Source organism: Meriones unguiculatus, chromosome 17 (genome assembly GCF_030254825.1).
Source record: "Meriones unguiculatus strain TT.TT164.6M chromosome 17, Bangor_MerUng_6.1, whole genome shotgun sequence".
Classification (NCBI taxonomy): Eukaryota; Metazoa; Chordata; class Mammalia; order Rodentia; family Muridae; genus Meriones; species Meriones unguiculatus.
In genome coordinates this window covers 22,092,239-22,118,649 of record NC_083364.1, presented here as the reverse complement: position 1 = coordinate 22,118,649, position 26,411 = coordinate 22,092,239, and the positions used below count along the sequence as shown (strand labels likewise).

At 38.1% G+C, this 26,411-nt stretch overlaps 1 protein-coding gene across 3 annotated transcripts in view; it reads right to left on the bottom strand.

The window, feature by feature from the left end:
* Window positions 1-4,830: 4,830 nt before the first annotated feature.
* The window catches only part of Ythdf3 (YTH N6-methyladenosine RNA binding protein F3), a 36,308-nt gene continuing 14,727 nt past the window's right edge, over window positions 4,831-26,411 (bottom strand). For all 3 annotated transcript variants that reach the window (XM_060369999.1, XM_060369998.1, XM_021627820.2), the window contains 2 exons: window positions 16,855-18,450; window positions 4,831-7,872 (listed from right to left, as the gene is read on the bottom strand). In XM_060369999.1, the coding sequence (XP_060225982.1) occupies window positions 7,849-7,872; window positions 16,855-18,450 (1,620 nt within the window). In that variant the 3' untranslated portion in view covers window positions 4,831-7,848. The remainder of the gene's footprint in view (window positions 7,873-16,854; window positions 18,451-26,411) is intronic.

Genomic DNA, 26,411 nt, shown 5'->3' with positions numbered 1-26,411 from the left:
ATTCTCAGTAGCAAACACATTCCTTCTCTGGCAGAGACAGACAGACAGACAGACAGAGATAGAATGACACGGAAGAAGGAAGCTTTCATGTATATACAAGATCTATTCCTCTAGAGAACCTGATTAATACAATTGTCTAAAACAATCAACACTGATCAAAACCAGTTTATTTCTACATATTACTGCACGATCTTAAAAACAGTACCTGGAAAACAAAAGGGCATTAAAACAAAGCAAACTTAGCTGAAACCCGAAGGCTACATTATTTCATGATACACATTTAACCATTAACTCCCTATTGCTCAGCCACTTGGTACAAGTGGACAAGTTGTTTTAAGTTCTGAGAAAGATGGCTTAAGACCCCAAAACCTGGTATCCCAGTGGCTCTAGACACCAGGACTGTTGCAAGGTATATTTCTTCTCTCCAACTTTTCATATGAAACATGCCATTCAAGACATCTGAAATAAGAATGTAAGAACCAGCATGTTGTACTTTCTAAGTGGCTTAAGAACTTTTCAGGGTTTTGCTTTTTGCATGTGCAACTTACTTACTGCAACTAAAAAAGTAAACTTCAGACCTTTAGTAAAATGTAATTTAGGTTAAACTTTAACAATGGACAGTGTTAAAGAAAGCGTGAGTTGAGGAATGAACTATAAAAAGTGATACATACAAAACTACTTAAAATGCACTTTAATTGCAGTGGTGAACATCAGTTCAGTATTTTCCTTTGAGCAAAGTATGTGTTGAGTTGATTTCCCTAATGCTTTCCCTCTGTGACCTCCAAAGCATCATGTAAGATTTCTCAGTGGGGTGAGAATCAAAATAATCACTTGCAAACACTAAGTGCAAACTCCCCCACAATTTTCCCAGAAGCTTTTAGTTTCAAGTCTACCTAGACAGCTTACCTTTATCAAGCATATCTAAAGTAGTTTATAAACAGTTGTCATATTTGATCAATTAATATATTTATAACTTCTAATGGAAACTAATACAATGGGTGAAACAGTTTTTTTTTTTTTTAAGCACAAATGACTGTTGATAAGGACAAAAAACATTCTCAGTTTTTTGCAGGGGATGACTCCAAGATGCCTCCTGGATGCTCAAATCTGCAGGAGCTTAAGTCTTGAATCACTGCCAGGGTCTTGCAACACATTTCCTGCAATACCTGACACAATGAAATAATGGTAAAGAGCTGCTAACCTGTTTGGGGAAAGACAAGGAATGCACAGAATTTACACAGACAGAATTTTTCTGAATAATTCCAATCCATAGACTCACCAGACGTAAGAACCAAGCATACGGGGGCCAACTATACAATCTCAGCTCAGGACACTTCGCAGACAACACAAAGCCAGTTAATCCAGTGAGTGCCAGTAAAAATAAGCTTATGTATATTTGTTGGGGATAGTATCTATAATATGACCATGCAACACTCTCATACCGAAGGCAACAATTTGTAAACAAGTATTTTCCTTAGCACTAGAATAGTTAAAGCTAACATTTCATTTTGTGTACACCACATACCTCGTCCATTTAAAACTGCAGGATTTCTCTAACACACACACACACACACTCTCATTCACTCATTTTGGCCCTGAAATGTGACTGGTGTGTTTATAGTTTGCCTACGTATTTAAATGACAGCATCAAGGGTCATTGGTAGTAAGAAAAAGACAAGTTTCTACTCTGCTTTCTGGGAATTCTTCAGTTGCTTATGGGCTTGTCTTAACCATTCTGCCTCCGTATTTACTTTCCTTTCAGTCTATCTGACCTTTTAAATCAGCTCCAGTATGGGTGTGGTGGCACACATGTAATCCTAGTACTCAGGGAGGCAGAGGCATGCGGATCTCGGTGGGTTTCATGGCCACCCTGGTCTACAAAATGAGTCCAGGGCAGCTAAGGCTATGCAGAGAAACCCTGTTCCTAAATAAATAAAAAGTCATCTCCAACAAGACAAACTACAGATACACTTTTCTTTAGAAAGCCAGGAGTGACAGCAAAAGCAGTGTAAGACAAAAAGACATCTGCCTTGAATTCTGCAAGAGCTCTTCCTCCCAGAGACCAACTCTTCCTTCTTCTTCTTCTTTTTTTTTTTTTTTTAATGTCCGGAAGCCTGGTTACTCTGCATTTGGGACTGGGGATGCTGGGTGGGGATGCAGACCACGTCCAGTGTTCTAGCAATACGTGTGTGTGTGTGTGTGTGTGTGTAGGCCATGCAGCCAACTATCTGGCCAGATACACCCACCCACCAAAAACCAAACCAAACCAAACCAAACCAAACCAAACCAAACCATAGCAAACAGAAGGATACATAATTAACAGAGCTTTATTACTACAAAGATTGTTCTCAGGCTCTCAATAAAGCAGTAAACAAAGTAGTCCATTTTGACTACAACTTCTAAGTTGCATCCAAGCAGTAAAGGTTATTCTAAAATCACTTCTGAAAGTACAACCAACCTTAAATTCTTCAGAAAGAGAAAAAGATAGTTAATATTTGAGGGTTTAAAGTCCAGGGATAGAACACATGATGGCATTATTTCCTTTAACCATTTTGAAATAAGTTTTATTATAATTATTTTGCCCCTTAAACCCAGGAAAGTAGACTTATTTAACTACTCACTCTCAAAGCTCATGCTCTTGGTCATTATATTAAAAATCACCTTAGAATGTTCAAAAGTTTTATCAACATTTATCAACCAGGCACAGAAATGTAAAAACTACATGATCTCCTATGACCTGAGAATACAGGATAGTGGTTATAGGACCTGGGAAGAACAGGCGAGAGATGTGGTCAGTGGGTACAGCTTTCATTGCTCTATCTCCTCCTCCTCCTATTCCATTTGCGCCCTCAGTCTACTAGGTGAAGCTAAGCCCACATTCAGGGTTAGTCCTCCCTGTTGTTTAATCTTCCCTGAAAAAGCCTTCACTCTCATAGAAACGCCTCACAAAGTGCTTCTCAGTTCAAGCCAACTAACATTCAGGATTAGCCATCATACCCTGGTCTCATTAGAGAGGGAAGCTGAAGTAGGTCAGCAGTAGAGTACCTGAGTACAATGTGCTGGACTCTCAGTCTAACCTCAGGCACTGCAGTAAACACTCAAGAGTAACTTTAAGAAACCTGACAAATGCAATCTCAGCCAGATGCTAAGTGAAACATTACCAGTCATGTTACTGTATAGATCACGTGTGATCTCCCTCCTTAAAGCTTATAACCCAAATAAATGAGAATTATCAGAGATTCCAAAAGACAAACTTCCTAAACAGTATCTGTCATCACCATCAAATAGAAACCCAAGAAAACATTACAACTAAGGAGACATGAAAACCAGAAGTGCCGTGGTATTCTTGATGGAATCCTAACAAAAGGGACTTTGGGTTAAAAATTAAGAAAAAAAAATGTACATTTTAGCAATAAACGATCCATACTGATCAATTTCTAGGTTACCAGAAACTGGGAGAGACAGGTACAAGGCAGGTAACAACTCTAGCTACTGTCTTTCCTGATTTATAAAGAATAAAGAGAGACTGTAAAAGGGTAGAAGGGGTAAAACAAAATACAACCTGTCTTTGGAACACATCCAACACACAAAAATTATAGGTGGCTAAACCACTTTCGAAGGAAAACATTTGACACTGCTGGAGCCCACCGTAGCCTACTCAAAATAAACGATGTTGCAAAATCTCTGAACTGCACAATCTTAGTTGTGTTCTATTTGCACGATAACAAAGAGATGGCTGTGTGTCACCCCATCAGTTAGATGTAATTCAGTGTCGAATTTCTATCTCCCCTAGATGCAATTCCATTCTATTCCATGTCTCCAAATGCAGTTCGTTAAAATCAAGAGTTTAACATATGAAATCATCAAATATGTTCTTTGGAGGACCAAGTAGGATGGCAACGACAGGTGGGGATCCCACCTGTAGTTACTCTCTGAACTATCTTCATTTTATGAAAATGAAAACAGTTTTTCACTTAACATTTAGCTCCAATGTTACAGTGGTAACTGAAATTAAATGAATTCTGGGTTTGGTGCACTTAATCTACCACACTATATAAGCACTACACAAAAATTCTGCTCATTTTACCAGGTGGAAAAAGCCTACATTTTGAGATTATGTAATAATAAGTACTGTATGAGCAGAAAGTAAAGCTAACACCTTGATCAGCTAACATCTAACCGTAAGAGTATCTTAGTTCCTAGAACAGAATCACCAAATACAATGAGATCAGTGAATAGTCACATTCACCAACTAATGACTGTTCCCAATTCTATGTACACTAATGAAATATGTAAATTTTCTCTTGGGAAAATGACCAAGAAGAGGCTCCCGGAACTACTGAAGCTACTGGGGGCACCTGACACAATCAGTGATTTTTGAATAGACACAACCAGTTTTGAGAATACAAAACTAAATTTTTAGTTTTCTCTTTCAAACAAATGTTTTATAGAGCTAAATGATCAACATACTATTCAGAATTACATTACCGTATCTACATAAATTCCATTCATTCTAAAAATTATTGTAAAATTTGTAGAAAAGCATGCCTTGGGGCCAAAAGAGAGGTTCTTAGACAGCTGGCACCATTACTTCCTCCTCCTCCATTTAAACCCACAGACAGACAGAAGGCCTTTTCTTCCCCTTTCTATTAAGAACATGTAAGCCAGTAGGCTAATTAGATAAAGGGATCCTACCTGTCTTTAATTACTTAAATGGCCAACTAAAATGAGTAACTTACATGCATTTGTCAATTAGGAAAACAGTAATACCTAAAGTTATTTTCTAGCAGGCAGATTATATTTATAAAGATAAAAAGGAAAGAACACATATAAGAGTGAACAATTTTTATTGAAACCCTCTAAAGAGGACCAAATGGTGAGTTCAGTACCATAACAAAACAAAACAAAAAATCTCACCTACTGTACCATCATTCACAGGAATGAACAAACCCAAACACGACAATATTCAAATTCTCATGTAACTGCTACAAGTGACTGTAAATGAACTAATTTCTTCATCATTCCCTTCCTTCAATCATATGAAATGGGAATTTACACGGCATAACAAAAGATATACAAAATTTAATGAAAACGCAATTCTCTTAAAATCTCATAAACTTACTTTTAAAGGATACAGAATGCACTTGAAATGATTGAATGACTTAAGCTGATTAGTTTTTTTTTTATTTATTGCAAACTGTTTGAACATCAGCTTAACCCCTCATGCATGGTACTCAAAAGTAACACAGCTTTTCAATTAGAAAGATCACATGTTAAAATGAGGAATTAAGCACTAAAGGGTTGAGCTTGTTGTTGCTTTTTTTCTTTAAAAAGGAATTTTCAAGTACCAATATGTATAATGAGAGAATACTAATTTTGGTTACTTTCCCCCTTACTGTTAAATATACAAACTATAACACCTTTAAAAATAAAATTCCCACGTAAGATAACTTTATTATCATTCAAATGACAAATTGAAAAAACATTAAGCAAGAAATCACAGGACCAATAATGTCTTAATTTGAGATTATTCAAACATTTTATTATGCATTTACTCTTGTAGAGCTCAGGGTCTCTCCCTTTTGGTCCCCACAGTTAAGAAACATTCTGTTGGTTGTACTCTAGAGTCAACCTGTAATGATTTCATTTAATGGAAAAATAATCTTACAATATACTGACTGACCAAAAAGGAAGAGAAGGTTGGTGCTTTGGGGAATACGTTGAGAAAAACACAAAATTACCAAGTAGAAGCTTTTTTCCAAAGGAATGCTGCACCCATTTCACGTATGATTAGAAATTCAGGTTAAAGGCACTGGGATGTTCTCCTCACCACAAATAGACTCTCAGCTGAGATATGCTGGCCCTGTCTGAGTCTACTGCAATCAGCCTGCTCGTTGGGTATTTCAATGACAGTTCTTACATAAAAACTAATGGAAATTAAACAAGACTGAATTAGTTTATAATGTAACTAGTTTTATAAAAATATCCAGAGTTGCTAATAAAGCACCAAGAAAAAGAGAACCTCAGGGGGAGGACTCAGCTCCTTCCTTCAAGGTCACCCTTTTACAGTTGTCTCTAGTAGGAGCTCCATAGTGACATGAGTCATCTTTGAAATGTCCTACCTATACAATCTTAGGGATATAGAACATTGCTGTGCTGACTATACCCAAATGCCAATTTTCATTATAAATAGTTAAGAGACATATTACAAGATTTCATGGCTTAGTCTCAAAAAGGTAAAATAGGTGCAATTTTCCTTTATGAAAGTTTTCATTCTGTAATATACCATTAATGTTTTCATGTTCCCTTCAGTAAACACTGACATAACTACACTGGGACTACCAAGAAACTGTGAAGTAGCTATGGTTATCTACAAATACTGTATTTTAATTAAAAAAATACAATATTTGTACATTCTAAAACATTGTATAAAAATTATATAAATCAAAGTTTCAAAGAAATATCCGTCACAAGGCTTTCAAATTGAAGTGAGCAAAGACAAGAGCAAATGGAAATATCTCTAAACATGATGTAAACATAAACAGAGTAATTCAAATCTACCGTATTGCTATTTTCAACCTTAACATATCATTCTACATCACTTTCTTCTTTCGAAACAGTATTGTAAGGGGCAGGACATTATTTTCATAACTTTATGCCATCAAATCACTCAATACAGATGCACAACACATTTAATTATACAAAATCAATTTGTTTCAAGATACAAAATTAATGTTGATATGTAATTAATGAAAAAAAAAATAGGATGTTAAAAGATAACTGTAAGAATACCCAGGTATATGCTGTATTTCCACTTATATAGATCTGATCAATAAAACAACAACACATTCACTTAGATACTGATTTAATTCATGGATCAAGGCCATATTTTCAAAGGATGCCAGGACACTGCAAAAGCTAGAGTTGAGAAACAGTATATGCTTACTAAACAAGAACTATGTTTATTTATCTAGTGAATACCTAGAGTAATAAATTTTACTTCATGACAGCAATCAGGCTCGCAAACACCCAGAAGTAGAATTTAAGGGTTTTAAATGTAGTTAAAAAGGTCATAAAAAGTCTGATTAGACTGAGGTACATTTACTCAAAATGTTGAGATTCATTAAGTGGTAGAAACAAAATAACCCCTCTAACAATGCACATGTAACTGGGGATGGGGGTATACATTAAGTGAAGCCCAACAAGCTACATAGCAATATTCTGACACACCAAAGTTTGAAGACGAGAAATGTTCTAATATAATTTTAGATTATGTATCATTTTGGCTAACGTAGAGCATAAGGTTGCTTTACCATATTAAAATTTACTGCAATAATTTTTCCACATAAACATTCAGACTTGAACTCCAGGATTAAATATGGCATGATTATTTTGCTTTAAATCTGGCAAATATCTAAAAATCGACAATTTAAAAACTATAACAAAGAAAAAGTTGAAGCAGTGAGACTCTTACATCATTGACCCACTTCTAATGGTTAACTGTTAGTACTTAACAAATTCAAAGAGTTAATGAATCCTTGCATTCATTCAGTCTTCTGTGCCTTAGCTAGGATGCATAATTACAAAAGACAGCAGGTACTGGTACAAGCTTCAGGACAGAAAGTGCTTGATGAAGTTACAGTTCTCAAGTGTGTTTGGTGAGAGAATAAGGGCAGATGCGCTGATGAAAAACATTACAAGAGTCAATTTTGTGTTAAAGTGTTCAAAGATGCCACCTTAAGCAGAAAAAAAAAAAAAGCTTTAATAACGTCTTCTTTGACTTATTAGGCATTTCCAGAGTCTACATCATTAATGTTGTCATTTTAATAGGACATCTCCACCCGGTGGTTATTGCTTGTTTCTATTTCTCTCCTGAAAGAAAAATATAAACATTATAACAAAATACAATCACTATGTAGGCACTAACTATAAGCACATATAATGCAATCATCTCTACATAACAGCTCTCGAATACTATTATCTCCACACACCAAGTTAAGAGTATTACCTTTTCAATAAAAAACTCCAAAAGCTAATGTCTATTTCATGATACATTATATGCTCTTTACATCCCTATTTTTGTACAAGATCTAAGATGAGAACATTATTTTTTGAGCCCTTCCGCTGAAGTTTAGATGGTGTGGTATAGCAAATTCAAAGTTATTTATCGGCCGTGATGGAGACAAAGCTGCATTAAAGGCGCATTAAAGTTCAGTGCTGGCTCTGAAATGACTTTGATTGGTGTTGTCACTTATTCTCACATTCAATATATTACATTGTTCATGAAGAATAAAGAAGGCCTAAGACCATCTCCCCAGGAGACTTATTGGGTATTCTAAAGAAAGAAGTAGAAGATGGAGTAAGGAAGAGAAAGGGAAGGGAGAAGGGTAAAGTACTGGAGGCTACATCAGACAGAAATGTATGATGGGGAATCAGTTACTGCAACGAGGATAACTTATTATTTTAAAAGAATAGAATGTTTCAGTTTGAACTGTAATAAACTTTTACAAAAATCACTAAAATATATAGGTTAGATATATCTTAGAAAATAAGACTTTAAAAGTAAATATTTACATTTTTATAACATGAGTCACCATACTGTAGATTGATCCATAAAAATAAAAGGTACAAGAATTTTTTAGATCTCATATTATATACTTATGAAAAATAAATCTAAAACACAAGGACAAAGAAAGTTAAAATAATAAAAACAACACAAACCAAATGATGTCAACTAAGTCAGAGAAGAAAGCTATTGCTACACACAGATATGGCCATTTAAAAGGTATAAATGCCACACTCAAGATTTCAAATGCTGTAACAATATTAAATATAATTTTATACTAAAAACAATTACAAGAAATAGCTAACAAATTCATAATAGGAGAATGTAAAGGTTTTTCTTAGTAAAACAGACAAGCACATCAAAAGTTAAATATAAAAACAAAAAACTGAAATTAGGGTGTGTATTCTAACTAGGACACAAGGCTATGACCACATGGCAGCTCAGATTGCAAGCCCTGAGAACCCCAGGTTTCAGAGTTGTGAATGTCTGCTTTAAAAACTTTTGGTGTTTATGTGTTTGTGTGTGTGTGTGTGTGTGCGTGAGAGAGAGAGAGAGAGAGAGAGAGAGAGAGAAAGGAGAGCCTATCAGCCAACTTGGAGAACTCTTTTCCTCCTTCCACTTTGTAGGTTCCAGAGATGAAGCTCAGCTCATCACACTTAGCTGTAAGCACCATTACACACAGAACCATCCTGCTGCTGGAAGAATCAGTTCTAAACACACTCCAATTCTCACACCTCTAACACTCGTTTTGATATTTGATGTTAGAACATTTTTACGAATAAAATGTTAATTATAGCCCACCAAAGAGCTAAAAACTTAATGAGCAGAATTTCAGAAAACATACAAAGCTAAGATATAATGGTCAATACAACAAAACTTAAAAGCTAATGTTTTGTAGGAAAATTAGAGAATGACTTGAGTTGAAAACTGAAATGAATCCAGTCTTGATGGCTGTATTTCAGCACCTGAGAGGATGAGGCTCTAAGAAGGATCATGAGTTCTAGGTGTGACAGGGATAAATAAATAAGTAATCTTTAAAATGAAATAAAACCACTAAAAATGTCAATATTGCCAGTAAGCCCAGAAGGTTAAGACAAAACTGAACAACTTTTATTAAAGAGGGAGAGCCAGTGAGAAACTCAGAACAAATATTTAAAGTATGGCCACACAAATTACTGATGGATTATATCAAAGGTAAGAAAATACAGGGCTGGCAAGGTGGCTCAGTGAGTAAAGGTACTTGCTGAGAAGACCTGAATTCAATCCACATAACCCACACAAGGGAAGGAGAGGACCAATTTCAAAGTTATCCTTCTAACCTCTCTCAACAAACAGACATGTTGTGAAATGCATGTTACACACACACACACACACACACACACACACGCTCACGCCAGCAGACCCAACAATTATATATACCTATATGACTTTTTGAAAAGAAAAACATCAGCATCTTGACATCAGAAAAAGTCAGGGGAAAGCAAAGAAATAGCGATTATCTTACATTTAAGATGTTTACAAATGAGGACTTCAAATAGATAACTTAGATGCTCTTGGATATAAACTATTCAAGATGAAAATTCAAATTTGGAAGTTGCCAGTGAATAATAAATATCCATCAAGAAAACTTTGAGCCTCACAGAAATATACAATCCATTTTTCCCCCCAAAACAATACCAGGGCTGAAGAGATGGCTCAATGTGTAAAGTGCTTGCCTCTCACACACGAGGACCTGAGTACTAATCCCCAGCATGCACAAAAAGCGGGGACAGGTGGACACATCTGAAATCCCTGAAATTAAACAGGACAATTCCTGGAGGCTCTCATCTCAGGCCTAGTCTAGCACACAATAATGAACAGCTTAAGATCCAATCTGAAACAAGATAGAAGGTGAGAATGAAGAAGCATGCACGCATGCACACACGCACACACACACAGAAAATACAGAAAGCCACTAGATACTCTCTTATGATACAATCCAAAGTAATTCAGAAAATCCAATTTTTACTTTAATGACACTTCAAAAAATAATTTAAGGGAAAATGCTTCGCTTTCCAACCTTCATTTTTATCAATAGCAAAACGGCTCCACTGATGAGATGGGAGAGCTACCAAGTGAGGAAAGCAACCGTGTAGTATACAAGGTCTTCTCTACCCCAAAGTGAGCAAGAACACCAGAGAGACGATGAACACCACAAGGCCAGGAACAGAAATATCCCCAAGGAGATGAACCCTCAGCACATTTACTGACTCCTTATTCTTTTGACAGAGCTAAGACTTTTCTCTCCTTCAAAGTAGAAAGACATCAGAAAACAAGACTTTTCCAATATCCTGAGAGGGCCCTGCAGCTTCTTTCACATCAAAGGCAAATTGCTATTTTCTTTCTAATGACCTGAAGGTTTATCACTATTAGAGTTATTTCCATAACTAGATCTAAGCCTGCAAATGGGCCATGAAAATATTTAAGAAACCACAGCACTGATTAAAAAAAAAAAAAAGAGCAGAAAGTATAGGGATAACGAGGGAACAAATATAGAGGGAAAATCCAAACAATTGGTCCAATCTGAGACCCACCCCACGGTAAAGCTCCTGCTACTAATAATTATGATGTTATGCTTTCAGACATGAGCCTAACTTGATTGTCCTCTGGGACACTCCAGCTAACACCTTTTCTTTGGGGAAAAGACAGAAGGACCTGGAGGGGACAGGAACCTCACAAAAAGACCAAAAGAGACAACACACCCCAGTGCCATGGGAGCTTTCAGAGACTGAGACATCAAACCAAGGAGCATGTATGATCTCAACCTATGTCTCCCTGCACACATGCAGCCAAGGGGCAGCTTGGTCTTCATATGGGCACCTGGTGGAGGGGATCGCTGTTTCTAACATGGACTCTATTACCTGCTTTTGAATCACTTCCCCCTGGTAGGGCTTCCATGCCTGGCCTCAGGACATGAAGGTATCTACAGTCTTAATGTGACTTGATGTGCTAGGGAAGGTTAATCAGAGGAGAGGGGATCCCTTTTTCTGGGAGAAAAGAGAGAGGGGAAGGAGGGGAAGTGGGAGGGACTGAGAGGAGGGGAGGGAGGGGGCACCCTCAGGATGTAAAGTAAATAAACTAATATAAAATCATAAATAAATAAACAAAAGTGAAAAAAAAGAGAAAGAAAATGAGAAGCTCTAAGCTAGTGAATGCCGGAGAAAGGAAAAGTAAAACACTCAGAAGTCAAATGGAACAAAGAAACAAAATACTTTTTTGTAGTTTAGAAATCTAATTTTTTTATTTGAAAAAAAAAAAAGCAGTTTATATATTAAAGGGATAAGTGATCACTCACTTCCTAATAATATTAAAAAACGGGAAAGTATAAAAATAAAAATCAAACTACTGGACAGATACAAGTAATCAAATTTCAAATCACCAATGATAACACATTTCTGTTATAGCTATCCCAAAATTCATAACCTCAAGTTTGCTGAATGCTCGAAGCGACCTAAATTAAGGAACATTTTTAAAAAAACACCTAGGCATGTAGCTGGAGCGATGCCTCAGTGGCTGACAGCACTGGCTGCTCTTCTAGAGGACCCAGGTTTGGTTCTCAGCAGCCACATGGCAGCTCACAGGTAGTCCAGGTTATCTGACACCCTCTTCTGGACTCCATGGCCACTGCACGCACATGCTGCATAGGCATACATACATGCAGGCTCGGGCACAACTTAATAGAACATACAACCACAAACCCCACCTAGTCAGTAATCTTCCAAGATGCAATAAGAAACAAAGAGAAACTGTAATAGACTAGAGGTAATTAAGATGACAACAAAATGCAACACTGGTATTTACACTGGGTTGAGACAGAAAAGGACATCACTGAGAAAACAGGAGACGTGGGAAAAGCCTCCACTGTAATTAGGATGGACAGTGACTGGTTAAAACATGTTCAATGCTTCAGGGAATGTGATGACTTATATGAAAGAACACCTGTAAATGCTGGAAAAAGAACAACGGATGGGGCAGTGGCTCAGTGGGTAAAGGCAAGTGTTGCATAAACCTGATGAAACTACCAGAATCCACATGGAAGAACCAACTGTATAAATTGCCCTTTGACCACCACATATGCATTATGGCGTGCATATACTCCATACACACACAATGAGCATGCGTGTGCACATGTGCACACATACACACAACTAAATGTTAATTATTAGAACTACCCTATAAGCAGGATATGGACAGTTAGCGTGGATTAAAAACCCTATCCAGTTAGAAGCCAAAGGATAGCCTTTCACCTTCTACAACATTAAGCTGTTTCTAGCATGTTCTGTCCCAACAAGGGTAGCTCCTTTAAAAACAAAAAACAAACAAACAAAAAAGCTAAAGACAAAAGAAAATAAAGAAAACAGACCAAGTTTGTAGTATGCAACAAATTGTAAATCATACAGTCACTAGGGAAAGGGCAATTGAGTATGCTTTGAATCAAGAGGTTGTTTTAAGCTTGTTTCTATTACAATACCACCCTTGCCCTTCTTTGCACAGCCACAATATAATGTAGAGCTACTGTATAGGTCCCATACCTAAGCTTGCACTTAGAAATATCCCAGTGGCTCATGAGCTGGCTCACAGGTAAAAGCACTACAGCACAAGTGACCACTCCTATTCCCTCGACCAAAGGAGAGAACAGACTGTCTACAGCTGTCCTCTGATCTGTTCACTGTGTAACTCTGAATGCACCCACCTATGTAAAAATCTTAGTATTTCACACTTGAGAACATTAGTCTGCTAACATATACACAACTCATTTTTGCCAAAGATCAAATGAATTAAACATGCACTATGACAAGGAAAAATTAGAGAAATAAACATAAAAAAATGATGGAAAACAGTTTCGACATGGCATCTGAGGTGGTTCAGTAAGTCTTACTGATTATGTCACAGCACTAAATTTGTTTTCAGCTATGATCTATTTGGTTCTACAAAACTTGGGAGCATATTATCATGTTCTGACAGATTAAGCAGTATTACTAAAAACAAAGTTACAAAGAAAAACACTATAAAGATCAATACAAACAGAAATTTTTAGAGATGACCTAATTGTAAATCCCAACAATATTTTTCTATTAGAAATAACAGACTACAGTTAGGGCAGGAGGACCAGGAATTTAATGATATGTTAAGCTACACAGGTGGTCCTCAACTTGTGGGTCACAAACCCTTTTGGGGTCAAATGACCTTTCAGAAGGGTGGCCTAAGGCCATTAGAAAACATATAAAAGCAAGGTTGGCCCTAGGCTTGTCTTTCCAGCCCTTACGACCCTATCCAAAAGGTTCAATGTGAAGCCACCCTGAGCTACACAATGAAACCTTGTCTCTCACACAAAAAAGGTGGTGAGGTAACAAGTAGCATGAGGAAATAAGCTTGGATCCCCAGCACCCACGCCTAAGCTAGGCATATGTCTATAACAACAGCGTATACGAGTGTGTGGAGGGGGAAGGGGTCATTACATAGGTTCAGGAAGACTTACTCTGAAAAACAGGAATTCAAGACAGGCAAAAATCTGTCTTCTTCTCAAATTTCCATTTTAAGTTCCTCTGCTGTAACTCTGTCATTCTTAAAATTCTTGATTCATCAATTCAACACTGTAATTTTCTACTGCATTTTATGGTAAGTTTATCAAAAGCGTTATATCTCAAGACTTGAAATAATATGCCTAAGATGCTATTCCTTAAACTACCATAAATTAACAATAAACTGTTACCTTCAGAAATATAAAAATGTGCAAGTTTTACCCACTCCATTTCCTAACGATCTAGCTGGAATTGAACTTTTATAACTTACTGTTTATACAACGGAGAAATCAAGAGGCAGCAGTAAATACTTAGAGGAAGAAGGAAGAAGGAAGAAAAATTCCAAGATAACCAAACTTTGCAGATTCTTTTAGAATAGGGCTTCTTGAATAGGGTCACCACATATCCAGCCTATCAGGTATTTACATTACAATTTGTAACAGTAACACAATTAGTTATGAAGTACAAACAAAAATAATTTTATAGTTGGGGTTAACACGAGAAACTAAATTAACGAGTCACAACATAAGGAAGACTAGGAACCACTGTTTTAGGGCATTTACTCACTTGGCAGTATCTACTTAAAACCTATGTGACAGTCAGTTTTCTAGATACTAAGAAATGAGCAGAGAGCAAACTTGCCTGCTCTCAATCACCTTATATCCACCTGTGTCAACAAAGATTATCCACAGGTTTTGCTTCCTATAGTCCTTCCCTTTCCCAAGGTCTTCCAAACCAAGTGCCCATTTCCTCTGTTAGGTTTAAAGACTTGCACTTCAGTAACAAACCTGTTTAACTGACAATGTGTTCAGGATCCCTGTAGGTGGGAGAGTTCCAGTGTAACCGATAGCTACCAGAATTTTTCAGCATTTCTTGAGCTTTTCAAAATAGCTGAAATGCCTTTCAGCCTCCCTAGACAGGCTAAGTTCTTAGATGCCTCAATTTCATTGTCTTACCTACCTGAAGGATGCAATTGTATACTCCCTGCTACTGTACCTTGGAATAAGAGTTCACTTTTCATACCTAGGGTCAGAGAGGAGACATTTCTGATTACCCTGCTTATCCTTCCTTTGTAGTCTCTTTTGCTTAGGAAGTTTTAAAGATTTTCTCCTTTCATGTCTTTTCTTTTTATCTTTTAAACTAACCTGTTATTCATCTAGTAAGCCCATTCCACCTGAAAACATGATTCTGGAATGGTTCCTGTAATTATTCTTTCCACTGATTTTTTTTCCTGTTTTGCTTAAAAAACTCAGACTACTTCTCTTTCCACTACATCTTTTTCCTTTTATATTTTCATGTGTATTACTTATCATTTGGTTAACTTCCTGAATTTGTACTAAAGCTTCAAGAAGATCTAATATATAAGTATATTCCCATTAATCTGCTTGCTCACCTATTTTTTTATTCTGATAATGTTTTAAATTTTCAGTTACTTTTAGAGAGAGAGAGAGAGACAAAAGTCCCAAGTCTGACTCCCATGTCTCTTTTAACCATCTAAATCAAGGAGGTCTCTACCTGTATTTCTCGAAAGACCTTAAAATAAGCATATCCCAAAAAGACATCTTTACTGGAACCACACCATCATGTTCCAAATCATTCTCTGGGTGCACTGCCTTATAATAACAATTATAATTTGACTTTTTAGTTAACTGCTAAAGACTCAAGGGCAACTTCTGATCCTTCTATTTTGCCACTTCCCTCATGTAAGCAGGAGAAAATTCTAATAGTATTTAGTAATTCATTTAAGCAGCTCTACATTACTGCTTGCACATTACTGCACACAGCAGCCTACACTACTCCCAAGCAGTTTCTCAAAGTCCAGCACGGCAAAGACTGACACCAGAATCACCAAGGGTGCTTGTTAGATATGTAACTAAAATCCTTACCAAATACATAAAGAGGTGTGCTTTAGAAACACCCAATAAATACTTCTGAACCATAGATTTGGAAACTACTAGAGAGCCTTATCAATACAATTCACCGAGTGCTCAATGTTAGCTGAAGCAGTTTCCGCTGCTGTACATACATAACAAGTCATACAATACTTGAGTTCATAAGAGGAAATGAATCATTGTTATTTTTTTCTTGAAGACAGGAGTATGTGCCTTAACATTAATTTTCCCACAAATATGTTGATAGTGGATAATGTTATTTACTCTTATTTTCAAAAGAAACAAGTGTACTGTGTATGGAAAACCCTATTCATCTCCTACCCTCCCCATTCTCTTTACATCTAAAATTAGGCCCCAAATTGATGTTGTAGTTAAAGAGAAAGCAACTCAAGCCTGTTTCAACTTGGAACTAAATTTCAACATTATGCAAATGCATATAAATTTAGGAACATTAGAAAATCAAACACTACGAACTAAACTCTAAAAGCCATGCCCTACCAAATCTAATCTCCCTTTCTAATGTCAAATTCTTTATTTTGTGATCCTATAAATTATATACTATAGTTTTATATAAAATACAGTTTCTCATAGAACAAAGCAACAGCAAACATTTAAAAACAGTACTTCAAGTGTATTTTCTCCTGAAACTAACATTGAACATCAGTGACTGTAAGGATAGGGGATTAGAGTTCTGTTTCTTAAGCTGTTGACTTCTCTGAAAATAAAGTTTATAGGCTATAATTATAAGAGGTAATTAAGAAGTAATAGGATGGCTTCCACACACTCCACCCATGAGAAGAAATTCACACACAAAAATTACTGTTGTTTTACCTACCCTTCGCATGGCTTCCTCCTCCTCTTGACGCTTTTCATAATGTGCAAAGTCATCAAAGATTGAGGTGGTATGCTTGAAAATAGCGATTATTTTAAGCACTTGCTTTGCTTTTTCTAGGGGTACTTCTTGAGTGTCCCTTGAATTGGTTACTGGCTTGTTGTCATTATTTTCTAAGCGAATATGTCGCAATTGGTTATTAGGAACATCTTTGACAAAGATCCATTTAACTTCAAATTTGCCCTTCCACTTATCCTGAGACCAGACACCAGCATATGCATTATAGTCCACAACAGACTTCATTTCAGCCACCCCACAAAAATGTCCACTGCCATTCACACTGAAGAGCAAATAGAGTGGGCCTTTCCCGTTCAGGGAACGGTAAGCTGCATCCAAGCGCTTATTACCATGCTCCGTACTACACCAGATAGAGTACTTGATGGAGCGATGTATGTCATCCTCAGAATAGCTCTTAATTATAAACACTCGTCCATTCTTCAGGTTCCAATCAAAGTCTTTGGGATTGTAATTGTTTATGGCCTTTAGTTTTTCCAGCACTGGATGCACGTCCACACTAGAAGGTGAAGCGCTAACAGGTACGACACCTAAACCAAAGTTTTCACTCCCAGGTCCATTGTTCTGGTTGAAGCTGGCACCCCTATTACGAGGAGCTACCCAGCGATTCTGCAACTGTGGCTGTTGAGACTGCACTTGGTGAGGCTGGGCCTGTGGCTGAGGTCCTTGTTGCTGCTGTGGTTGTGGTGGCTGAGGCTGCTGAGGCAGTTGGCTTTGCACCAATGGTGGTGGTTGAATTAATGGCTGAGGCTGCTGGATTATAGTTTGAGGAGGCAGAACTGGTTGGGTCAGTGGAGCCTTTACCACTGACCCCTTTTCATCCCAAGTTCCAATATTCATGTTGTGTTTTATAGGAGGTGGCGGCACAGTAGATCCCCCAATTCCCACATTGCCCTTGGGTTTAAGTTTCGGTTGAGGTTTAGCAGGTTTCCTAGCAATAGCAGCCCAAGAGGTTGGTTTAGGTGCTGCACTGCTAACAGGGGGCACATTATTGGTTGCAATACTAGTCATACCAGTGCTGCTCAAGGCTGTACCTACAGTTTTTGTCACTGCAGCTGTCAGGTCACCACCAATTTTCAGGCCAGTCATGCCTTGCTCAATACTACTAATGCCAGGCACCTTACTCAAAGTATCATTGCCAAATCCAGCCTGTCCATCAGTAATAGCTCTCCCAAGAGAACTAGGTGGATAGCCGTAACTGCTACTATAAGCAGAATTTTGTGTTGATTGTCCCTGAGATCCACTTGTCCCCCATGTAGAGAAATCAGCATTACCAGGAAAAAAGTTAAATCCATGTTGACCAAGAAATGGAGGGGTATTTCCTAATGCCCCTGGTTGACTAAAAACACCGTCCGGTATATAATGATGTTCTCCATTACTCATTTGTCCATAGGTTGTCAGATATGGCATGGGCTGGTCTCCAGCTGTGGACCATGCTGCTTCCCCAAGAGAATATGGAAATCCAATGGATGGAGCATAGTAACTAGGCATATATGGATCTGACATTGGTGGATAGCTGTTATTCTGAAAAAGAGAAGACCACAATCAGTAGTGAAATAATCTCTTAAAAGGAGAAGAGAAAAAGGTTATCTGAAAAGAGTGAAAGCAGTATTAAATGAGATGAGCCTGTTCTACATAAAATTAAAATTTCAAATCATTCTTACAGCAAAAAAATATTTACTGCTGAGTACCATCACCATAAAGACAGTCTTACTGCCCAGCTGGATTCAAATTCACTCTACAGCAGACTGGTCTCAATCTCCCAATACTGCTTCTGCATAAGTGTTAGGATTATAAGCATGTGCCACCTTGTCAGACTATGGCTGAGTAACTTTCCCAATTTTAAAACCCTGAAATTTCTACAAAATGCTAATAAGCTTTAGAACAATAATATTATAGCATATATAAAAGATTTAAACAAATCTGGGAATGCATGTAAAATAGAGAAATTAAACTGCAATCTTTATGATGGAATCAAATTAGCCATTTAAACTTTGCATTTTAATTAAGAAACAGAAACCACAGAAATGCTATATTCTAAGAAAATAAAAATCAAGATTATGTCTACACCATGAAACACAATTAACTGCTTTCCTCTCTTATATTTTCGAAAGAAAATACAGTAAAATATATTCTTTATCTTATCACTACTCCCAGAAGTCACAGAGTTTTAACAGAAAATCCTATTACCGATCAAAAAGATCCCAGAGGCCCTCAAAACAAAAAGGCTATTACTGTAGCTCTTTGGTTGCCCACCAGAAACAGAGGATAATACCCATTACTGAAGATACCATACACTTTTGGTTGTAACACACAGAGAAATCAAGAGGGAAATAAATTAGAACCTTCCCCTCTGCTGGCTAGCTTTCATAGTGTCAAAAGACACTGGAGAACAGGCATCAAGTATGGACCCAACTGTAGACCTTGCAAACTGCAACACCAACCTGTCAGGGAAGATACACTCAATGGTGCAATACTGGCACTTGTGTTCTGAGGGGTAACCAACAGCTTTCTGCTTAGATAGATTTTAGGTCTGCTCCACTGCCAAGAACCTTTAAGTAGTACTGTAAAGCTGATCAAAAGACTGTGGCCAGGGAAGGGAGGTCATAGGCCCTAAAGAGTAATCTACTACTTACTGATCATTTTCTAACTGGATATGGAGTCAAAATGCTTATACTAATACAGTAATATTTTCAGCAATGGTCAGAGATGCTTGTCTGCAGCAGGTGACAATGTAAGGAAATTCATAACTGGCCCAGGTGCTAAGAAGTGACTTGAGTGCTTAGCATTAACTGGAATATATGTATTACCCTCTGTAAGGCTCAGGGAATACCATGAGCAGAGAATGCTAAGAGTCTAAGAGCCAAAGGATAGAAAGCGCTGGAAAAAACATCTATCTTCTGGACATGGTACGGCTATTATACCTAGTAATTCTCAGAAATAGTAGCTATCTACACAAGACCTGCATAAGACTGGGCCCAAAGCCTATCATGGATGAGAAAAGACAATTCATAATCCATAACTCTCAAAGAATTTATAGAAAGATAATGATTGCTGGGGTAGAGTGTAGAGGAATGTTAATTCAGAACATGGCCGCTCTGTCAAGAGAGCACATGCAAAGACCTTCTAGGTCTGTGTGATCAGGCTGGAATATAGCCTTTAATCTAGGAGACCAAGGCCAGCTTGGTACAGAGCAAGTTTCAGGTAAAGAAAAGTTTAGATTCAGGTTTCGTGGTACATGTCTTTAATCCTAAACAATGAAAAGTAAAGTTAGTTTGTAGAAGGAAGCACCCATATTTGAAAGTGATGTTTAATTGAGTGGCAGAAAAAAAAAATCAGAGAAAGAGATGACAGAATAGGATACACCCAACTCAGACGAGAAGAGAAAAAAAGGGAAGCTATTTAAGGGGCAATACAGGAGAAGGGGCAATTTTACCAGGACAGTTGTAAGAAAGATGGGTTGCAGAGAGCAAACTAAGGTAAAGACAGAATGAGCCAGAGAACAAGAAGGAGCCAGAAGAACAGAAAAGTTTGCTGAAGTTAGTTTGAGGCCAAGCAAAATGATTCCGGGGCCGTGAGAGAAGCCAGTTTGAATAAGTCAGCTGGGAGAGGTGTTTGAGCCAGAAGAGCTAAGTTAAATGAGCCCAGGTTTGAACTCAGAAAAAAACCAAGTAGATGTGAGCTTATTAAGCAGCCTCAGAGGCTGAAAACATTCTAGGCCTAAGCCTAGGTTAGAAGATGGAGGCAATAATCCTCCAGGTGACAACTGAAACAGGAGAATAAAAGTTCACGTTACACAGTTCCAAGATGGCAGTGACCAGTGTGTACTGGATCTAAAAGGCAGAAGACTGGAGACTGAAACCTGAGAGTTAAACATGCGGCCTGATCCAAAACACCAACTTTGGTGCTTCCCAGACTGGAGGGGGCATCAAAGGAGTTGGAGACAATCAGATCCAGGACCCCCATGGTCATGGCCCAGGTCCAGGAGTCCTGAACTATGAACCCCCTGGCCTTTCTGCATAGAACACAGGCCCCTAGTTCCAGGGATCCTCCACTCTTTAACAGCCAGACATTGGATTCCTCCAACTTCACCCAAGGGCAGCATCTGGATTCCTGGGACAGCATGTGAACCTCCAAACCATGGTTCCACTGGTCCCCTTGTGGAGACCAGGTGGACAACAAAATCATACAGAATCCCAAAGGTGGCAGAACAGGTACAGTGTCTGGTAGGTCTGTAAGTTGCAGCTCAGCTGCCTTCTGAGCCACCACCATCCCTGTGGCTGCCATCTGAGGCACCCGGAACCAAGGCTGTCACTTGAAATGCCCGCGCAGCGTGAGGCAGACAATTCCCACAGCTGCCACCTGAGGCACCCGTGCCCCCTTGGCGGCACCTCAGATACCCATGGTCCTGTACACCTATGTGCCCACACCTGCAGCCCTGCTCTTCAAGGCACCTGCGAACACGTCCTGTCTTCCTAAACACCCACCACAGCGTAGTTGCATCCAAAACACCAGCACCTGGACCTCTTGCCATCCTGAAGACTACTCCAGATGCCAGAGCCGGGCAGATCTAGTCTTCGGTGCAGCTCTTCTAGTTGAGGAGCGCAGCAGGTTCTTTTTTGATCATAAAGGCCGGAGAAACCCAGCAGGTTCCAGGAAAACAGCCAAAGCTATGGACAACCAGATGACTAAAGGCCAGCCTAAGAACACAATCAACTTTTAAAAACCAGGGCATCACGGCTCCACCAGAAAACCCAAAAAATAGTGGATATTCTAATGCAGCTGAATCACAGGGAAATGATCTTAAATCTATATTTATGCAGTTATTAGAGGCATATAAAGAGGAAAAGGATAATACAAACAAACAAACAGAGGCCTTCAAGGACAGACAGGAAACCACAATCAAACAGATGAAGGAAATGAAACTGTTCAAGACCAGAAAACAGAATTAGACTCAAAAAAGAAAACACAAACCAAGACAACACAGAGATGGAAAACTTAAAGAGATCAGGAAACAAGAGGTAAGCATCACCAACAAAATACAAGAGATGGAGGAGAGACTCTAAGGTGTTGAAGATACAATTGAAGAAATCAATATATCTTTCAAAGAAAGTGCTAAGCAGTGTTAAGAGGAAGTTCATAGCACAAAGTGCCTTCAAAGAAATTGGAGAGATGGCATATTAGCTTTAGAACAAACACAAGAGAAGTAAACAGTAGGAAATAATCAAACTCTGGGCTGAAATAAATAAATTAAAACCAAAGAGAGCAATATAAAAAAAAAAATCAACAAAACTAAGAGTTGGCTCTTTGAGAATATCAAGACAGACAAACCCTTAGCCAAACTAAAAGGCAGAGAGACAGTACCCAAATTATCAAAATCAGAAATGAAAAGGGGACATAACAACAGACACTGAGGAAATCCCAAAAATCATTAGGTCTTACTTCAAAAGCCTGTATTTCACAACATTGGAAAATCTAAAGGAAATGGACGTTTTCTTGATAGATTTCACCTACCAAATTTAAATTGAGATCAGGTAAACAGTTTAAATAGCACTATAACCAGTAAGAAAATAGATGCAGTCATCAAAAGTCTCCCAACCAAAAACCAAACAAACACAAAAAGGCCCAGGGCCAGATGTTTTTAGCATGGAATTCTACCAGACATTCAAAAAAGAGCTAACACCAATACTCCACAAACCATTTCACAAAATAGAAACAGAAGACACATTACAAACTACACCTTGATTATAAAGCCATACCCTGATACCTGAATCACACAAAGATTCAACAAAGAAAAAGAATATCAGGTTACAAATGCTCAACCAGGGCCCAGAGGGGCCTGTGGAGTCTGAAGCACCAACCAAGGTCAATGGTCCTAGGTTCTCTACTTAGAAGTAGGCAATGGGCATCTTAGGCATCATGTGGGCCCACTATTTGGGGAAGTGGGTGATATCTCTGACATGGACTATGTTGCCTGCTTTTTCATTACTTCCCCCTGATGGGACTGCCCTACCAGGCCACAGGGGAGAAAGATGAACTCAGTCCTCATGTGAGGAGCTGTAGTGTCTGAGGGGAGGGGGCTCCCCCATTCCTCAGAATACAGGAGATGTGGGAGAATGGGTGGAAGTAGGAAGAGAGGAGGGAGGGATCTATGATCAAGATGTAAATGGAATTAATAAAAAAGAAAAAATAAGAAAAAAAGAAAAGAAAAAGATTCTGTGAGAGAGCCATGTGTGGAGGATTCCCAGGCAACGTGTGAGGTAAACAGAAGCATGGGACCTGAACCCAGGTAAACAGCCAAATGGCAGAACAGAGATTAGAATAAATGGGTTATTTCAAGTTATGAGCTAGCCAGAGAAAATTCTAGCTATACGACCTAGGTATTGAGACTCATGAATTGTTATTCTGGGAGTTTGGGGAATGGAGGAAAAACCATCTACAACAAATAAGCACTAGGGAAACCAGGAATATTAAACACACAGGTTTGTTTCTTCAAAGGAAGAGACACATAACCTGTTTTCTGCCCCATAAGGTGGGAATGGAGGTGGTGAATAGCCTACATAACCCTGTGCTTTTTCTGTAGGGCCAGGACATACCTGGCTCACCCAGGCACACCCAAGCAGGCCCAGAGGTAGTTAATAGGCTAGGTGACCTTTGTTCATCTGTATGGCCAGGGGGCTCCCGTAGACTCTTGATAACATGACTGGAGGCGATTAGCAGCAGAGATGATCTCTGTGTTATCTACATGACTGAGAACACACCAAATCCTCCTGCAGACTCTTAAGACAAAACATGTGTTCTGTCATTAGAACCCAACTCCATGGAAGTAGTGACATTACTTTGTAAAGAGTTTTGATAATTATGTCTTACTATGTATGTTTCATAAGGAATTTTTTTCCAAGTTGTACTGTACTTTAAATATGCCTGAAATAAACTGCTCACTGTCACAAGTTTGAACCAACAGGGGCTACTGAGGAAAAAAAAGTTCATTTTACAGTAGAGTACACCACCCACGCTCATGCAAGCACCTCTAAATGTAGCAGGCCTCACAAACACAAGGACATGAAAATAAGAGCGGAGTTTATTAGGAAGAAGAGGAGATTGGGTAGGAGAGGAATGGAATAACAAGATAACAGGAGGAAATATCAAAAATACTATGCGTGCGTGTGCATATGTATGTATGCATTCATGTGTGTGTTTAACAGAGAGTTGTGAAAGAGTAAGTAATTACAATAAAAACCTGCTTGCATAATAACTACATCTAAAATTTTCCCAAAATTCAAAATAGCAAGTTCTATTAATAAAAAAAAAAAATGTTACAAGTCAATATAAAAAAAATACTCAACGATTTTCCTGAAAATAAAAATAAGATATTTCCTTTTGAAAATGTCTTTGAGACAGATTTTTCCAATCCCCTAGCTCTGCAACATAACATCTGCTGTCAATCTTTTTTGGGCCCCTGAAACCATCCTTGATAGATCCTACAAATCTTCCCCTTCTATCCCCCAACCATCCTCCTCCTCCAGCACTCTTACTTTATTCCAGCCACCAACTCCAAGGAGGCACCTCTTGTTAATCTAAAGGCTACTCCTGCCAGGGAATCAAGAGTGAATATGTAGCTTCACTCCTTTCTGCTCCTCCAGATTCACCCTTTACATTCCCCGACCCCCTTACATTCCTCTCTGACTCTACTGCCAAGGGACCACAAAAGATCTACTATTCTGAACTTCCTTACTCCAAATTATTCCATTATCTCAGCCTCCAACACCAAGAAGCATTCCCTGGGAACACATCAGCTCAGCAGGCTGGGGAAATAGGTCCAGAGAAAATTTCCTACCAGGCAAAACACAGCCATCACATTCTTCTAAAATCCAAAGAGGAAACAGAAACCAAGAAACAAAACATCCACCCAACAAAGATAAAACCAAGTATCGTAGACCTATAATCATCCCAATACCAGATAGCTGCCTAGATGCCAGTGTAAAAACAGAGTAACCTTAAAACACCTGGTGTGGTGAAGATAAGTCCTTAATGAAGAAAGAAATCCAGGAAAACACAACCAAACCATGGAAAGAAATGGTTAAAACTTCAAGACCTGAAAATGAAAACAGAATCAAAGAAAACCCAAACTGAGAGAATTATGGAAATGAAAAATTTAGGAAGCTCAACAACAACTACAGATACAGAGACAAGCTTCAACAACAGAATACAAGATATGGAAAAAGAGAATGTCAGGCGTTGAAGATACAATAGAAAAAAAATAGATACATCACTCAAAGATTATGTTAAATCTAAAAAACTTCTGACACAAAACATCCAGGAAATCTGGACACTATGAAAAGACAAAAATCTAAGAATAGGAAGAGGAAGGTGAAGAAATCCAGCTATAAGGCCCAGAAAATATTTTCAACATAATCACAAAAGAAAAAATTTTCCTAACCTAGAAGATGCCTATGAATGTGCAAGAAGCATACAGAATATCAAATAACAATGGATCAGAAAAGAAAGTTCCCTTGAAACATTTAGATAATCAAAACATATAAAATGTATAGACCAAGCAAAGAATATTAAAAGCTTCACGGGAAAAATGACCATTAGAATTACACCTCATTTCTCAATGGTGACTCTTAAGCCAGAAGGACCTGGACAGATGTACTGCAGACTCAAGAAAAGATTCCAGCTAGCCAAGACTACTATAAACAGGAAAACTTTCAAACATTATAGGTAGAAAATATGATATTCCATGATAAAGCCAAACTTAAGCCATACACACACACACACACACACACACACACACACACACACACGTCTACAAACCCAACACTACAGAAAGTGCTAGAAGGATAACTGCAACCTAAGGAGATTAGTTATAGCCATTAAAACACAGGAAATAATAAAAGGAAAGCATGTTCTCTCTCTGTCTCTCCTCCTCTTCCACCAGCACCACCAAGAAAATAACAGGAATCAACAATAATCACTGGTCATTCAACTCTCTCAGCATCAATGGACTCAATTCCCCCAAGAAAAGACACAGACTAACAGAACGGATGAAAAATAGGACACAACCTTTTGCTGCTCCAAAAAAAAAAATGCATACCTTAAACTAAAAGATGGACATTAACTCAAGGAAAAAAACTGGAAAAAGATACTTCAAGCAAAGGGACCTAAAAAACAAGCTGGTTTTTTATCTAACAAAATAAACTTCAAACCAAAACTAATCAAATAAGAAAGGACACTCCATACTAATAAAAAAAAAATATCAAATGACATTGTAATTGTTAACATCTATGCCCTACATACAAAAGCACCACCCATGTAGAGGAATTTTAACCCAGCAACATTGCTACACCGGCAAGGGATCATGTCCAAAGATGTAGGTCCAGTTGGAATATACACTGGCTGGATTTTAGTGCACATCTTTAATCCCAAACAATGACATCTAAGTGAGAAGCAGACAAAGTGAGGAATCAGAGAAAGATATGACT